Source organism: Rhipicephalus microplus, chromosome 6 (assembly GCF_043290135.1).
Source record: "Rhipicephalus microplus isolate Deutch F79 chromosome 6, USDA_Rmic, whole genome shotgun sequence".
NCBI classification, from domain to species: Eukaryota; Metazoa; Arthropoda; class Arachnida; order Ixodida; family Ixodidae; genus Rhipicephalus; species Rhipicephalus microplus.
In genome coordinates, this window is record NC_134705.1 from 4057516 (window position 1) to 4075036 (window position 17521).

The 17521-nt window shown below is 50.9% G+C and overlaps 1 protein-coding gene across 14 annotated transcripts in view; it reads left to right on the forward strand.

The window, feature by feature from the left end:
* LOC119167769 (SH3KBP1-binding protein 1) overlaps positions 1–17521 on the forward strand; it is a 433186-nt gene that overhangs the window by 111733 nt on the left and 303932 nt on the right. For 13 of the 14 annotated variants that reach the window (XR_012884068.1, XM_075865768.1, XM_075865770.1 and 10 more), the window contains 2 exons: positions 13964–14125; positions 17192–17488. Coding sequence is in view for 13 of the 14 variants with exons in the window: in XM_075865768.1 (XP_075721883.1) it covers positions 13964–14125; positions 17192–17488 (459 nt within the window). In the remaining variant the exon portion in view is untranslated. The remainder of the gene's footprint in view (positions 1–13963; positions 14126–17191; positions 17489–17521) is intronic. The other variant, XM_075865761.1, reaches the window with a different exon arrangement.

Consider the following 17521-nt stretch of genomic DNA (forward strand, 5'->3'; position numbering starts at 1 on the left):
CCCGAGAGGTTTTTCGCGCGCTGCGTCGGGAGCGGGGAGTACAGTCCGGGACTTCAAACGGTGAGCCACGCATTCTTTTCCGTCCGTCGAGTCCCGTCGCTCGGGGCCCGTCGGACTTCGCTGACGGCGCTTCGCGCCCGCTGCGAACGCTCACCTTTTGTTGCCCCGCTGCGTGCTCACGGCCGAAGGGCAGTACGGTGTCCTAGTGCGTGGCCTCGCTACGCCGACCCGTCTCCCTCCGAAGCCAACGCGAGCGCCTTTGCCCTCGCTCGAGCAACCGGGCCTTTGCTCCGGTGTCTCCGTGGATCAGCTTTACCGCGGAGACGTGCTCGTGGCACCCCTGTGTAGTACTTTGTGCCCGTGGCGTGGATAAGCCTACTTGCTTTCCCGCCGCGCCTTTTTGCAACGGGCTGTACTGCGTTTGGTGTTGCCACAATAAAGTGTTGCGACTTGAGCAGTATCGTGTTTCCCGCCAAGGCGACGGTTAACGCGTGCCCTGCGGCTCGCTAAGACCGGACCCACGCTGGTGGCCGTACTCCTTCGGGATACGTGTACACCACACTGGCGCCCAACGCGGTATCAAAAGCTCTAGCTTTTGATTGCTCTTAGCGAGTCAGTTCGCCTGCGCGATTCGGGCTCGTCGCAACATGGCTGCTTCGCGGGACTTTTGTCCGCTGTCCCTTTTAGCGGATGCCGCGTTGCACACGGAGGCCATTGCCTCTATTGACGGGAACCCTTCTGCACCCGTCTGTGTCGGCACCCCCTATTGCGGTGACGACACGAGGCGCCTAGCCGCTCCCTTTGGAGATGGCGCATCGCTTCGGAATGGGCCTCTTGCCCTACCCGAACGTTATGTCTGCTTCGTGGCATGCCGCGTTGCACCAAGAGGCCACCGCCTCGATCGACGGGCGCCCTTCGGCGCTCGCCTGTGTCGTCACCCCTTTTTGTGGTGAATACACTCCTACGTGGTAGCTGACGCGCTATCTCGTGCCCCTTGTTGTCTGCCGAGAACCTGGATTTCGGTGCGACGGCCGCTCGCGGTGCCTTAGCACATGCAAGCGTCGGGGGCGAAACAGCAGCTTCGCCGCCATTCGGCGAGAAGGGCGAGTCCCCATGCGGACAAACCTTGGCTGCTAACCAGGTAAGCGGCGCACCGCGAAACGGCCGAGCGGGGGAGCTTTCCGAAGGCCACGAGGCCGAGAGCGAACCCGTAACGCCGACTCACACGGCGGTTGCTGCGGTCCTGAGTGGGCGCGATACCAGACTCCCCCATTTAGGAGAATGGGAATTGCTTTCGGCAGCGAAGAGCTACTGAAGGCTCAGCAGAGTGATCCGTTTCGAGTCTCGGAGGGACGGAGCGCCGTATACGCTGCTTGCTTTGCGGCGGGCGCCGTTAAACCGTCTTAACGAGGCGCGGAGCGCCGTTACGCTGCTTGTTCTGCGGCGGGCGCGATTAGGGGGCTGAAACAGCGTGTGTCGCTGAGTCCCCGGCGGATTCATTTTGCTGGACCATGACGGGCTCCTGCTGAAATATATAGCCACTGACGACGAGTCCATAGACCCGTTTAAGGTGGTTATGCCCAAAAGTCTGAGAGCCGCACTGTTGCGATCCTCTCACGACGAATCCATGGCCGGTCACCTGAGTGGCTCGAAAGTTTTTGCAAACTGAGCAATGTTGTGACCTGGCCCGGCACGAAGCGTGGCTTTTATCGCTATTCCGTGCCTGCCACGTCTGACAAACGGTTAAGCCAAGGGTTGGAAAGCCGCCCGGTCTTATGAACCGATTGTCAGTGAGCGTCCGTGGCGCGTACTAGCTGAAAAATCCCCTTTGGGAAAACTCAGCCGTGCCCACATCGCAGACCTGAAGCCCTTTGTCACGGTCTGACGAGCTCGCGCCAGTGCCCTGCGGCACTTCGCGCAAGCAACGGGCACACCCGGAGCGACGGACCGCATTCGGACCCCGCGCCGGTATAATCTGAGGAAGCGGTCACCTTTGTGATTTCACGCCGGACGGCGGACTTCTCCGCAACCGAAGGCCCTCAGTTTACTGTCTAGCCTCAGTATACGTTAGCTTCTTTACGGCCTTTTCTCGTAAAGGAGTTGACCCCGCCCTGTCTGCTGCCAGTGTTTCTTTTTTTTTGTGTTCATGTGTATTTTATGTTTTTGTCTAATATTAAGTGTTATTTGTGTTTTATGTTTTTGCCAGATGTTGAGTGTCGTTCTTGCGCTGTTTAGTTTTTTTCGTGTTCGTTTCGTCTACCGCGAAGGGAGCTGTGTGTGACCTTGTGTGTCGGTGCTTGCCGGGAGAGAGAGACGATGGACTCTTTGCGCCTACGCTCGCGCAGCTGTCGGCGGTGTGTGTGCGTGCTTCTGTGCGTGTGTGGGTGCGTGACGCTTCGATGCGGGCCCGCGAGGAGTGCGTCATAGCTTCCCCCCGTCGATGCGGACGCTGGAGGTACTGGGGGGTCATTGACCCACTGACGTCAGACCGTCTGGCTGTGCTCTGCTCTTGGCCGTCGCCGAAGAAGCCGTGCTGCCTTTTCCACCATGGCTCCTGCGCGAGGCCAGCTGAAAGCAGCTATATGCTGCCGGCCAACGCCAGGGCGCCTCGCAGCCAATTTTGGTTCGGCCTCCCTGACCACCGGAGAGGCCCGGCTTCCCGCAACGTCCAGCTTCGTCATCGAGCCAGAAATGCGGGGCCTCCAAACATCCGAAGCGGCTTTCGTCGGACTCGCGGCTTATCAAGAGCAGGAACAAGCCATCAGTGAGCCCCCCTTCCGGTACCTCTGACCTCGCACTCGGGCATCGCACCCAGCGGACACTGTCACGCCTTTCCGCCCCTCCGCGCAGTGGACGCTATCCCCCTTCAGCACCACGAACACTAGTGCCACGTTTCTGTGCTCCCTTCTGCAGTATTTGTATAGTGTCGTGTGTTTATTTTGTTATTTATGTTTTGTTTCTCCTTTGTAATCATATTTCTTTTAAGCAGCAGTAGCAGGGCTGGACTGAGGTTAGCTACCGCTCATAGCAGTGTCATTTTAACTGCATGGGTGACGTCCGGCTGCCTTTTGCAGACCGGTAAAGGACAAGTTTAGGAGAGGGGGATGTGGGAATTGAGGCTGGCCCGCTGCCTTTGCGCGGGCTTTCCCGCCTTTCTACCATTCTCATGTCCCGACATGTCTGCCCTCCTTTGCTGTCTGCCGCGCTGGGAAGGGCGGAGTGACGTTTAACTCCCTTACCCGGTAGCGGATGTTGACTGTGGCGCCGCGCGCGGGGACCCCCGAGAGGATTTTCGCGCGCTGCGTCGGGAGCGGGGAGTACAGTCCGGGACTTCAAACGGTGAGCCACGCATTCTTTTCCGTCCGTCGAGTCCCGTCGCTCGGGGCCCGTCGGACTTCGCTGACGGCGCCTCGCGCCCGATGCGAACGCTCACCTTTTGTTGCCCCGCTGCGTACTCACGGCCGAAGGGCAGTACGGTGTCCTAGTGCGTGGCCTAGCTACGCCGACCCGTCTCCCTTCGAAGCCAACGCGAGCGCCTTTGCCCTCGCTCGAGCAACCGGGCCCTTTGTCCCGGTGTCTCCATGGATCACCTTTACCGCGGAGACGTGCTCGTGGCACCCTGTGTAGTACTTTGTGCCCGTGGCGTGGATAAGCCTACTTGCTTTCCCGCCGCGCCTTTTTGCAACGGGCTGTACTGCGTTTGGTGTTGCCACAATAAAGTGTTGTGACTTGAGCAGTATCGTGTTTCCCGCCACGGCGACGGTTAACGCGTGCCCTGCGGCTCGCTAAGACCGGACCCACGCTGGTGGCCGTACTCCTTCGGGATACGTGTACACCACAAGAGTTACACTTGGAGAGCGGCCATGGACCAGAAAATAGGGAGAAAAGCCGGTGGTGCGTCGCGTAGCTGTATTGGAGGCGAATGTTACGAATGGCGAAATGGCGTCCCAGTTCGTGTGGTCAGGGTTAACGTACGTGGCAATCATGTCCGAGAGGGTACGGTGGAAGCGTTCCGTCAACCCATTTGTTTGAGAATGATAAGTAGAAGTTGTTTTGTGGATGGTGTTGGCGGCGCGTAGAACCTCAGCAATAATAGAGGAAAGAAAGACCTTACCGCAGTCACTGAGCAGAACACGTGGAGCTCCATGGCGTAAAAATATGTTTCGCAGAAAAAAATCAGCTACTTCAGTGGCTGTACCAGCGTGCAGTGAGGCGGTTTCCGCGTAACGAGTGAGGTGGTCAACAGCCGTCACAATCCAACGATTTCCATTGGAGGTCACGGGAAGGGGGCCGTACAAGTCTATCTCGACGACTTCGAATGGCAAAACGGGACAAAGAAGAGGTTGGAGAAAGCCAGAAAGAGCAGTAGTGGGTCGTTTCCGCCGTTGACATAAGGCACACGAAGAAACATATTTGGCAATCGCGGATGAGAGGCCAGGCCAGGTGAACCGACTGCGTATTTTGTCGTACGTTTTGTGATAGCCGAGATGCCCTGCAGCAGGATCATCGTGGAATGTCTCAAGAACCTGATGTTGTAGACAACGTGGTATAACGGGGACCCATTTGTTTCTGTCAACGTGGTAAATATAGCGATGTAAAACACATCGTGAAGCTTGAGTCGTTTCAGTGGTCGGCTAAGTCGGGCGTTCGGAGGAGTGGATGTACCTTCTAAGTGTGCTATTATGGAGCGGCAGTAAGGGTCAACGCGTTGATGCGACACAAGGGTAGAAGGGCGGCCGGATCTTAGCCAACTGAGACCTGCGATGGGTAATGCTGCGGTGGAGATTGGTGATGGTGGGCTATTACAGTTGGGTAGAGGGCTGCGAGAGAGAGCATGAGCACCTTGGTGCTTCTTACCAGACCTCTAGACCACATCAAAGTTGTGCTCTTGTAAACGAAGCACCCAGCGGCCAAGACGACTTGATAAGTTCTTTAGCGACGAAAGCCAGCACAATGGGTTGTGGTCGGTGACGACTGTGAAGTGGCGGCCGTGGAGGTATGGACGAAATTTTTGTACCGCCCATACAACACCAAGGCACTCTTGTTCGGTTATTTTATAATTTTTCTCGGCAGCAGTCAAAGCACGACTGGCATAAGCGATGACACGTTCGCATACGGTGTTGTCACGTTGCAGTAGAACGGCACCGAGACCATGACCACTGGCGTCAGTGTGAAGAATTGTGGGTGCACCTGGATCAAAATGACATAATACCGGGTCGGATGTCAGGGCTTGCTTCAACGCCAGGAAAGCCTTTTCACAGTCATCGGGCCAGATGACTGCCGTGGTACTTGCGAGCAGTTGATGGAGCGGAGAGGCAAGCCTTGCGAAATTGCGTATGAAGCGCCGAAAGTAGGATGCCAAGCCGAGAAAACTGCGCAGGTCTTTTTGACGCAACGGATGGGGAAACTCGAGGATGGCGGCAAGCTTTTCAGGATCCGGTCGAATACCGTCTTTGCTGACTAAGTGCCCTAGAACCTTGATGGTTTTGCTTGCGAAGGTGCATTTTTTCGTATTCAGCTGTAAACCAGCTTTTGCAAGGCAACCTAGGACTTCTTCGAGACGTTGTAGATGTTGCAAAAAGGTAGACAAAAACACTATGATGTCGTCTAGGTAGCATAAGCAGGTTTTCCACTTCAGGCCACGCAGTACCCTGTCGATCATACATTCGAAGGTAGCAGGCGTTTTACTAAGTCTGAAAGGCATTACGTTAAATTCATATAGCCCATCTGGGGTGGTAAAAGCCGTCTTCTCTTTGTCAGATTCGGACACTGGTATTTGCCAGTAGCCCGATCGCAGGTCAAGGCTTGAAAAATACTCTGCGCCTTGTAACGAATCTAGTGCGTCATCAATTCGTGTGAGAGGGTAAACATCTTTGCGCGTTATTTTGTTCAATGCCCGGTAATCAACGCAAAAACATACCGTTCGATCTTTCTTTTGCACCAACACAACTGGCGAAGACCACGGACTCGAGGAAAGACGTATGATATTTCGTCGAAGCATGTCTGATACGTTTTCCTCGATTATCTTCCTTTCTGTGAGAGACATGCGGTATGGGCACTGGTGAATTATTCGGGAGCCGTCAGTCTGGATTCGGTGAGTCCCAGAAGTTGTCATACCAAGGACAGCGGAATGAACGTCAAACAAAGGGCGATGTCTGTTCAATAAATTCAGCAATTCTTGACTCTAGGCTGCTGTCAAACCAGGGCTTATCGTCACCGACAAAGGAGTGGGAGAGTTGAGTGGCGGCGTGCTTGGCTCTGGTAGGTCTTCTTGACTTGGAAGGGCAACAATTGCAACGGGATGCGGGTCAATAGCGCATGTGACTGTTGATCCACAGGGCAACAATAAGGGTTCGGGGGTCTGATTTAACGCAGTAATAAAAGCAGACCCTTCAAAAAAACGAACAAGGCCTGGAATGATCAGAATGCCTCGATGTACCGTGTAGCCAAAAGGTAGTAGAAGCATGTCACCATCCACAATGTTGCTGCAATCAACGCTAATTATTTCTTCTCGGGATGGCCAAAGAACATAATCTGAAGGGGTGACGAGACGAATGCGCTGTTCGGGTTCCGATACAGAAGAGTCGGTGGGATTGAGGTGGATGAGGCGCTGACGACAAGATATAGAAGCGCGTGCAGACGACAGAAAATCCCACCCCAAAATGAGTTCGTGGGTGCACTTACGGAGAACCGCAACAGCAATATGATGACGAATACCGTCTATGAAAACACGAACTGTACACTGGGCGAGGGGACGACAAATGGCGTTCGTCGCAGCACGGAGAGACGGGCCCGAGTAAGATGTTGTTACTTTGCGGAGATGGGAGCAAAGGTCAGAGCGAATAATGGAAATAGCAGCGCCAGTATCCACTAGAGCTTCGACGCGTATACCTTTGACTAACAATGTTAACAAGTTCGATGGTCTGTCTGGAGGAATTGCTGGCTGTCCGGTGGATGCAGTTTCCCCTCCTAAAACTGCATTGGGGAGTTTTCCGAGTGGGCATTCAGAACATTGGAGGCGGGTCGCAGAGGTGACACGGAACAGCGATTGGGAGATGGTGAGCGGCGGCGAGACTCACGGGAGTTCACAGGCAGACCACTACTGTAAGGTGGAGAGGGCGAACGCTGAAAAGAAGACCGGTAAGGCGTGCGCTGGTAGTTCGTGAGTTTACTGAAGCGTCCGCGTTCCTCTGGAGCGTAGCCACGTTGCTCGTCCTGTTGACGCCTTCGGCAAAAGCGAGATATGTGACCCCTATAGCCGCAATAATAGCAGATTGGGCGTTGAGGACGCGGCATGGCGTAATACGGCTGTGGGCGCATCGGTGGTGACACTGACGCCACAGGTACATGGCCACCTGGTGTAGCCGCTGGGATTGTGGTGGGTGCTGAGAGCGACGCAACTTCTGCGTACGTTGGTACCTGACGAGGTCTGGATTCGGCGGAACAAGGTGAATGTGATGCAGATGCAATCTCTTGCCTAATGATGTCCCGCAAGTTGGTTGGAGCTGAGACTAAAGTAGAGGGTGGGGCGCAGGAAGAGCAGCGCCCATGAAGCTCCTCACGAACGATGTCGCAGACCAGGGCACGGATGTCGAGGGCCGCAGGAAGACGAATGTCTGAGGCATCATGGCAAAGACGAAGAGACTGAAGTTCTTCTAGTCTCTGGCAAATGGTGACGACATCTTGAGTCGTGGTAGGGTTTTGCGACGCAAGGGCGTTGAATGCGATGGTATTTATGCCTATGATAATATGGCGTATTTGTATGCTTTGAGGCATAGCTGAATTTACATGCTTGCACAAGGCAAGCACATCCTCAATGTACGAGGTGTATGATTCACCCACCAGCTGAATGCGTTCAGCAAGCTTCTTTGTTGCTGCTTCAGCGCGAACACTGGGGGAACCGAAAATCTGACGGAGCTGCCGTGCAAATGTGTCCCAGTCGGGAAGATCTTGGAGGTGGTTCCAAAACCAGGTTTTGGCAACATCAGTTAGGTAGAAAGGGACCGTACGCAACTTGTGTAGAGTGTCCCACCTGTTCAACTCGCTGACGAGGTCGTAGGTGTGTAGCCATTCTTCAACATCATCCCCTTTGAGACCCGAGAATACTGGCGGATCGCGCTGGTGGCTGTGGATGGCCAGGGTTGACGGTGGAGGCTGCACTGGGCTGGTGGTGTTGGATGGACCAGGATTGTCTTGCACTGCCATGGCAGGTGGTAGTAGACGACGACCCGAGCGGAGCTCCAGTGGAAACGTGTGAGAGGACTTGGGGATCAAGAAGCACCGTCCACCACTTATGAGGAAGAGCTTTATTCGAGGCGAGCTCGAGCTGGCACACACCGATGATGATATCTACAGATGAGGAAATTATACAAGTGATGATGACACGTCCAATGGATAAAGAAGAGTCGGTCGGTGACTGCGCTCACAATATTTATATTTTTTAACCCACTCTTCACATATAACCTCCTAGAGGGGTTTTTAAGGAAATGAAAGTGAAGTGCTCGTAAATCTGCAAAAAACATTCTTCTTTGAAACTCTGTCGCCGTTAATATTTGTGCAAACATGCAATTATGCAATTAAATTGTGCTCAGAACTCTGTGTATATGAGAGATGCTATGTTAATTTAAGATGCATATAAGTGCCACTGCATATGAAAGTCAGAAGCGGTGAATTTCAAGATCTCAAGTACTCTTGTGATATGGCTCCATAACGCAGCATTATAGATTTAGTTTCTTCAAGGATCATCTTGGCCTTGACTTCACTTCGCACTGGCACCCATTTCAGCAAGGTACTTCTGGTACATACTTTGCAATCTTTGTCAGACGAAGAATGAACAAGCATCGCAACTTTTTCTGACTTTACCTGGCTTTCTGCAGTCAGTTCTGTCATGTTGTACGTGACGCCTTCGTTGCTTTGGAACTAATGCTTGCTCCAAAACACAGGAAGAAGTCTCAAGTAGTCAAAATAGGCTTGTGCTGGCTTGCGTATTGTTTAAGCTTTATGGACTAGTGGGCACATCGGCTGAAATATCTTACAAATGCGATTTCCAGGAGCTGCACACTTGTCGCAGGCGTGTCTGTCTAGACTATGAGACAGCCATCAACATTATTGGCAGTAGTACGAAAACATTCCTTCTTCTCGAATGGAACACTTCCCGGCCTCTTTGTCTTTGGGTTGGCCTTTCTCATGGTGTCTTCTCCATGAGATACGATGCCAAGGCAGAATTGTAGGCACAGCGTCTTTTCGCAGGCAAGGATTTACCTCGTGCTGTATGTACAGTAATCGCTCGTGAGCTCGAAGTGGTAAAATCTGGAGAAAATTTCAAGATAAGTGGAATTTCTAGTTCGTCAAAACGCAAAAAATGTTTGCCCAGGTCATTGTAAAAGAAAAGGCAGTGCTACCAGGAAAAGCTTCACTGCACGTGAGAGCTACAGTAGTAATCATACAGGTACGTTTACAGAGCAAACACAGACACGCCACAAGAAAGAGACGACACGCTCAAGCGTGCATGTGTGTGCCGTCTTTCTTTATGGTGTGTCTGTGTTTGCACTGTAAATGTACTTCTATGATTATGGACCAACTAGGCACAAAAGTTTTACTACAGTAGTAAAGGCACAGCAATTTGCAGGGGGAAAAAAATTTATTACTGAGGATCAGTAAACTGCTTGCCTGTTTCACGTGCATTCCGAGAAAGGCATTCTCCAGTTACTCAACACATCACATGACCCGTTGGTCGCCACCACTGTATTCGACCTTGTTGCAACGCAAGCGCACCAAGTTATGTGTTGTAGTAGGCCCTTCTCGAGGCTTTTCGTCGTCTGCTGGTCATTTGCATCAAGAGGCCATCTCAACAATATCGACGTCCGCCTCGCAGAGCGCATACTCCTAAAATGCAATCTCACCGTCTTCAGTATTGCTCAAGCAGCCAATCACCTTGCGCACTTCGTTGCACAGCTCATCACAGCCGCTGTCTTCTTCGATCGATACCGGGGCACGAGAAAACCCTGCATGTGTGGAGCAGTTAGGAATCGTTTGTTGGCGAAGTTGGCGCCAGGCTTCAACTTGACTGCACCCAGCAGTTAAGTTGATTGACTGCACCCAGCAGATCGATTTCATACTTTCTCCCATTGTATTATGACAGCATAATTCGGTGCAGCACGCTTTTCTTATAATACTTTGGGCCATCTCAATGACTCCCTGGAGAATGGTCGTCATGTTTGCCGGCAGCAACTCCAGCGTAACAGCCGCCAAGTTGTCAATTTTTTAGTGACCGGGGCAGCTGTTCACAACAAACAACACTTTTTCACCATCCTTTCCCATCTTACCGTAAAGCGCACAGACATGCTCTTTTAAAAACTCCGCCATCATCCAGGTCATTTTATTTGCACAGTAGGGCACATCGCTCGTAGCTGCACATTTCAAACATCTCAGCGACTTGCCAATAATGAGGAGGGGCAGCTTTTCATCGCCGATAGCATTGGCACCAAAAAGAATGGCTATTTTGTATTTGTGTTGCTTAGTGCCTGAACATGCTTCATCTTTTGGTGTGCACGTGCAATTAGGAAGCACCTTGTAAAAGAGAGCAGCTTCGGCGAGGCTAAAAATGTCCTTGTCCGCGTACTCCTTTTGCAGCTCGGCTAGGTGTAGGTTGCACCATGGGTTTGTGGCCTGCTCATCGACAATGCTGCTTTCGCCCTGGGTAGGCTTCGAAGACACTGCATTTCGCTTCTTGAACTGCTCGAACCATCCATTGCTGCAGGTGAAGTCCGCATGACCCATCTGCAGTGCCCAAGTGTCAGATTTTTTTATCATCATTTGAGTTGTCCCGGGAACATAGGCTGTTTAAATGTTTTGGGGCCACAACAGAAGTGCTGCTCCGACGTCCGGGAATTCGAAAGCTTGAGTGCGCTTCCACTTGCTTGAGAAGCTTTGCTTGAAGCCTTCCAAAACCTTTTAGGGGCAAAGCTCCTGGAAGCGTGGGTCGTGCGTCTCCTGTATGTGGTAGCCACCTCTTGTTTTAGTCCTTGGAATGTCCACCGGATGGTGGTACTTGTATATGATCAATATATAAAAAGATGCGAGATGGCGGCACTTGGAGTGTTCACTGGACAGACACACAAACAGACGGACATGGGGACGGACGTGGCCAGCTTCACGGTTTGCCGATAGAATCCTTCGAAGTTTTGCCCCACTCATCATCATTCACTCCATAAATATGCTGCGATTTTTATGTTGTTCAGTACTGTCAAGAAGGTTGACATCGCTATGCCGAATTCTTTGGCGATGCACGATTTGCTTCGACGTGCTTTTTGGACTTCCTTAATTAACGTAACTGCTCTCTACAACGTTAGAGATTTGCACTGCTTTGGGCGGGACATCTTGGTTGATATTTGGAAGTGTCCCTTGCTCAGCCCACTCACTACATTGCCAAACTGAACTCAAGATGCGTCACTCATAGATCGCAGAGAAAACAAAGAATACCAGCTCGCACAAGCAAGGGCTAGTTTGCACACTGACTCGCTTGCTGGATTCCGTGCCGACCGGTTATGCCCTTGCGATCTTCGACGTCAGCGCAGCTCTGGCCGACTGGGCTCGCCCTACGTCATCTCCTGACGCCGATCTCCGATGACAGCGTAGCTCTGATTTACTGGACTTGCCCTACGCCATCTCCTGGCGCCGTCAAGAGCTCTCGCTAGTGGTGCCCTATCCTCGGACTCCTGTGACTGTGTTTCCATCTATCTTATTTCTCCTATTCCATCGACATGTTGTCGCTCTGTGGCATACCTTATCTCTCTCTCTACACCTTTATTCCTATCCTTTCAATCCCTCCTCACCCCCATCCCTTGTGAGCTACTGCTGAGGTGTCGCAACCTGATGCAGACAGTTGCGGGGCTCACTTTTCTCTTTTTTCCTTCTTATACATAAACACTCCCCCCCTGACGGGGGCATGCTGCACACTCTGCCCCACCACACTTAAATTCCACACAGGTGCGCACACGTGATCAGTCCCATCGTTGCTTGATAAGGCAGATGGCAAACGGCTGCGGCCGCAGGAATTTCAAATTCGCCCTTCATGACAGCAGTAAAGTAAGAGGTAATCGTTTGCACGAAGCTCTCGTTCTCTGTTGGGAGTGGACATTGCCTTAGACTCGCCCAGTCAGGATTTCAAAATACCAGCTGTCCCCTCCGAAAAACCGCAATGCATGGCTCCGGCCAGCGAGTGAGCCCACTACCCTATTCTAGCACGCTGTAACGCAGCTATTTTTACTGTGCAATGTAGCTTTAACTTAACATCAATGTTTACTATAACAGCGGGAAATCACTAGTTGCGCTTCACAAGGCAAAAAATTACGTGTGCAGCTCAATAGCGCACGAAGGCATTCTACACAAACTCGTTCCTCGCTGTTATGTGATGGTGAAGACACTGAGGCTGCCGGCAACGTGGTTTTGGTTTCGTTTTCACGTGCGAACAGTTTTCAAACTTGATTTATCGGGAGAAAGACGTGCATTGCATTAAACTTTTTTACTTTCAGAATAAGGATTAGCTTGCACCTTCTTTAACCAAGTAATGGTGCCATTAGGAGCCATGGAACGAATAATTTAATCTGCCTTCCTTGAAGAAGCTCAAGGTCGTGCCATTCAAGTAGTCTGTGCCTGTTTTTTGGGCAAGTCTGAGTGTAACTGCCTATAGTCTAAGTTTGTTTATTTTATGATGCCCTGATATACAATGGTTTCGCGTAATCTGCTGAAAGGTGTATAATCAGGGTTTTATTTTATTTTCCTACTCGTAACCATGAGACACTCAGCTCAAAAGAGTAGCCTTTTGCATGTCTGAAGTGCTCTGTCTAACTGCTGCTGAAGCGAGTGGTCAGAAATTTGTTGGTATTTATGAGAAAAAAGTCAATCCAGCTGGGAAAACAATGCACCTTTCCTTTGCTGGTACAAAGCAATGAAAAAAAAATTGGCCCCGTATCTGCATGTCAATCTGCAAATGTCGTCGAAAAACAATAGTCTTGCGTGTGGAGAGAGTGAACAAAAAACATTTATTTGGTGTTCTGCGCAAGAAATTCGGTGAATGGTATTTTGGAGGTGCTGCGTTGGAGTGCCTCGAGCGTGCAGCGGAGGCGAATGAGCACATCAAGTCACGTCACACGTGAGTTATGAGTGCCATCTGGCAGTTTTTTCGAACAACGAAGCGCACGGCTCTGCGACAAGCGTGCACGCCCATCTCAGAGGTGATAAGGTGTAGAATGCAAGGCGACGGGTAGGTGCCACCACCGACTCGTCTTAGCAAAGTGTTGAAACACCTTTTCGTGTAAGCGTTGCATGGTCAGCGCAGCTTGATATACGCTACGGTCCTTAGAATTATTTATGTATGCCTTTTCTAGTAAAAGATGCACTATATATACATGTTGTAAAAGACGCACTATATACACGTATGTATTGTGTCTTTCTAGTAAAAGACGCAATATATACGTGTTGTTATGGTGCCTGAGATATGCGCAATAATTCTTTTTTTATTTGACAATTGTACATGTATGAACGCCGAAGCTAGAGCAACATTGGTGGGCGCTGCAGATGGGGTCGGCCATTTGGGGCAGCGGAGTAAAGACGCAATATATACGTGTTGTTATGGTGCCTGAGATATGCGCAATAATTCTTTTTTTATTTGACAATTGTACATGTATGAACGCCGAAGCTAGAGCAACATTGGTGGGCGCTGCAGATGGGGTCGGCCATTTGGGGCAGCGGCTAGTGCTATTTAGCGTACCCAGTACCGTAAGAGTGGACAAACAGACAAATGTATAGACAGACAGACCAAAATTTTTGCGTCGAAGGTCCCCAAGAAAGACTATCGTCTTTAAAAAACATTCTCGAGTTATGGAAAGGAATCGGTGTTGAGTTGGTTGCACTGTCAAGCCTCATTGGGAATTCAGGAAAGGTTGGATACTTGTGCATGCAGCAGTGCCACCGTACGAGGTTGCCAGTGGTGGCCGCAACATGCCACCCTCCGGTCTCCTGCCAACGCCTGCCGGTGGACCTGACCGACGTCCCGACCATGGGGCCCCACGGCCTCCATTTGCTGTTGACCCATCATGCCTTGCCGCACTGCCCGGCATGGTTGGTAAGTAAAGCAGCTGTAGTTTTACATACCCAGCTTTTCTGGTGTCACCTGATAATTTTTGCACAGTATTGTGATGCTCCATTTTATTGCAAATTGTTTAGCAAGGGTGGCCTCTAAGACAGCTTCAGTTTAATCTCATTACAACGAACCTGAAAGGATCAAAGGTGAACATTTGGCTGAAATCTGCCTGGTTGGGGTAGGAAGTGAAGGTAAGCAATCAGAAACTTGAACCAAAAAATGGTATTAAGAAACACTACGCTTAGAGACCAGACTTGCTTGTTCTTCAGGGGTGAGAAAGTCAGAGATGAGCGGTGCTTATATAAATACGCTTGCTCATCTTGCGTGACAGGTTCGTCGTTGCAAACCCTGGCAGTAGAGGGGGACAATGTCGTCGTGGAGAGAGGTTGACTGTCTGCTGAATGTGCAAGGATTCAAGGAGGTGTTACTGGCGGGTGTTCCTTTCTCTTTCCAGAATCACTGGGTCATCTGGGCGGATGTGAGGGTCAAACCGCTTGCAGTGTTCTGCTACTGCGCTCCTTTGGCTTTTTTTTTTTTTTTTTCAATTGACGGAGGTTCTTCTTGTGCTGCCATAGGCCCGTGTGCTCAGATTTGGGTGCACGTTAAAGAACCCCAGGTGGTCTAAATTTCCGGAGCCCTCCACTACGGCGTCTCTCATAATCATATAGTGGTTTTGGGACGTTAAACCCCACATATCAATCAATCATATCTTGTGCTGCCACAGCCTTTCATGCAAGTTTTGTTTTCCCAATATAGAAAGTGGGGCAGTCAGCGCACGGGATCTGGTAAACGACACTCCGAGACTTTCCTGTAGGTACGCCTCCACGTCCACATCAAAAAGCTGTACCACTGGATTTTTACTGCCAGACACCACCACCATTGATTCCATACCGCCCACCTGCCAGCCAACGCAACGCACCGAGGAAAACAAGGTTTAGTGTGCCCCTGACAGCCGCCCACTCTGCTGCCCCTGTGATTAGGCCGGCCACACGTACCATCGCAGTCACGTCACTATTGACAGATGGCTGTGCACAGTTTAGCCATCAAAGTGCCGTGTCTTCAGAGAAGTGAACGGCCTCGCAACATCGCTGACTACATTACCAGGCCATAGTAGTAACAACGAGCACCATCCTGTTCACTGTCGCACGGCAGCTACATGTTACCACACCGGCGGCAGTACACCGAATCAAACTGGGGCCAATCGCCCAGCTCGTATTCGGAAAACTAAGGTAAGCAATCAGTGGAGGTGGGGTTGCTGTATGACAAAATGCTGAAGGTACTCCGCCACCACTGTCAACAACAACAAGAAGGAACTTGCTGAACATGATGTAAAGCAGATGAAGCCCTGCCAGCAAAATGACGTGGACCGAGGAAGACCTGAGGATCGCATGGCTTTTGCCCCAGTCTGAGGATCGCAGCCTGCACTTGGTGAGGTCGTACACAGACATGCTGACCTGTTAGATGTGGCAGCAGGTCTTGGACTTTGCAGTGCCTATTGTAGCCTGGTGCCGCTTGTAAGCCACGTCATTGGCTTTTATTGTGGCTCTTATGATGTTTCTTTCCATATTGGGGTGCAGAAACGTCAATGAAGTGTACATTTTCTTGTTTTTTTTTTGGTTGGTGTATCCTTTTCCACATACCTATGTATTTTCCTCGCCTGACAGGTTGCCGTCTAACCTTTTATTTCGTCCTGTCACTAGTGAAAAGAGAGAGTTGCAGGAGCAGCATGTGCAATGGGGAATGGGGCTGCCTTGAGCGCCAAAAATAGCTTGTTGTCACTTGCCACTCTAGCTTTTTTTGTGTGCTCGTGATGGTGTGTGGAAGTGGTGGGCCTTACAGAATTGTGAAAAAAAGCTCTAATTTTTGAATGATTTCATAAACTCTGTAAATAATTTTTTCGACACTTGAAACGATTGGTTCGACACTTGAAACGATTGGTTCGACAGCAAATCAATCAATGCAAGGTGACACTGTCCTGACTGTTCTTTTGAAAGCAATACATAAAATATTTCTTCTTCTAGAAATTTCAAACCTACTATGGTTTGGTGGTGCTTCTTTTGGCAACAGTGATTCAGAGAAACATGGCCCGGCTTTTTTCTTTTATGGGCAAAGCTCCTTACGGTTGAGCCTGGTCCTCTTGCTGCCGTGACATAGTAGCTAGAGCGCCCACTTCAGGCGCTCCCGGTACATGATCTCTTTTTTTGACAGCGAGGACTCTGGGTTTGAGTGGAGACCACTGGTGGCGTTGTGGTGCCATTGCCTCCAGGTGTGCAATCTCTCACTCTTCGACAGCGAAAACAACAAAGACAAGGCGGCAAAACTGCATGAATAGCTGAATGCTTCCAGAGCAGCTGAAAAGGCAACCCAGAGTTGAGGGCTCGTATCGCTAGAAGCGGCTGCAAAAGCGTTACATATGGCTGCTGCTACCCACCCAAACCTACTTACCCCCCTTTTAACCACGTAGCAGAAACGTACACAGGAGTGTTTGAAGTGTTTTCTCTATGTGGTTCAAAGCGGGGATCCCCAGGCTTTGGCCACTCATCATTCACTTTTTGGATATGCAGTGACTTGTTATTTGTGTTACAGCACATCCCTTTTACTCACACAGTTTGTGTGATGCTGCCCTCTCTCCCTATTTTGTTCAAATTGGAGGAGGCACATTAGCGCTAGGGAAATTAGTTCTATCTTTGAGGAAGAGAAAACTGCTTGTCAAAACGTTGGCACACTGGCCCTGTTTACAGATTTTTTTTATCACAAGCTTCCTCTTGCTGCTATTTTTTGAACTACCACTTGAATCTAACATAACTAAAGTTTGCGATGAATCTGCAGAATTCTCTAGAGCAGAGAAAAGCATTTGTGTTAATTGAATCACATTGCAGCTACACAAGTGCATGCACTAAAAGGCAGGAGAGCTGAATTTGACAGCTTTCTTTGACCATAGAGGTAGGTGCGTGCTGGGTGACACTTAAATGCTCTGATATTTGCAGTGCCCTCAAAGGTAGTCAGGTTGAGTCAGCTGTGGTGTCATTTGTGTTCTTGTCCATGCAGATGCGCGGCCAGGCTCGGTTTTCCGCGTGATGCCAGATTTGGGTGGCTCGCGGCCGCCGCCAACCTCCTCATGTGGCCACTCGCGCAACCCTTCTCTGGATGCTCGGCAGGCCTCGTCGTCCATGGTGCCTCCACCACAGCTCTCACGCAGTTCGTCCGACCTGCGCACGGGCGGTGTCAGGGGCCACTCTCGTGCATCCTCTCTTGACCTCAGGCACTCACGCAACTCGTCGGCAGATTTCAGCCGCCGCATTCGAGACACGGACGGTGGCTGGGCTAGTGCAGCCCTGCCCCAAGGTAAGGGACCGCTGCTGTTCTGGGGCAACTCGT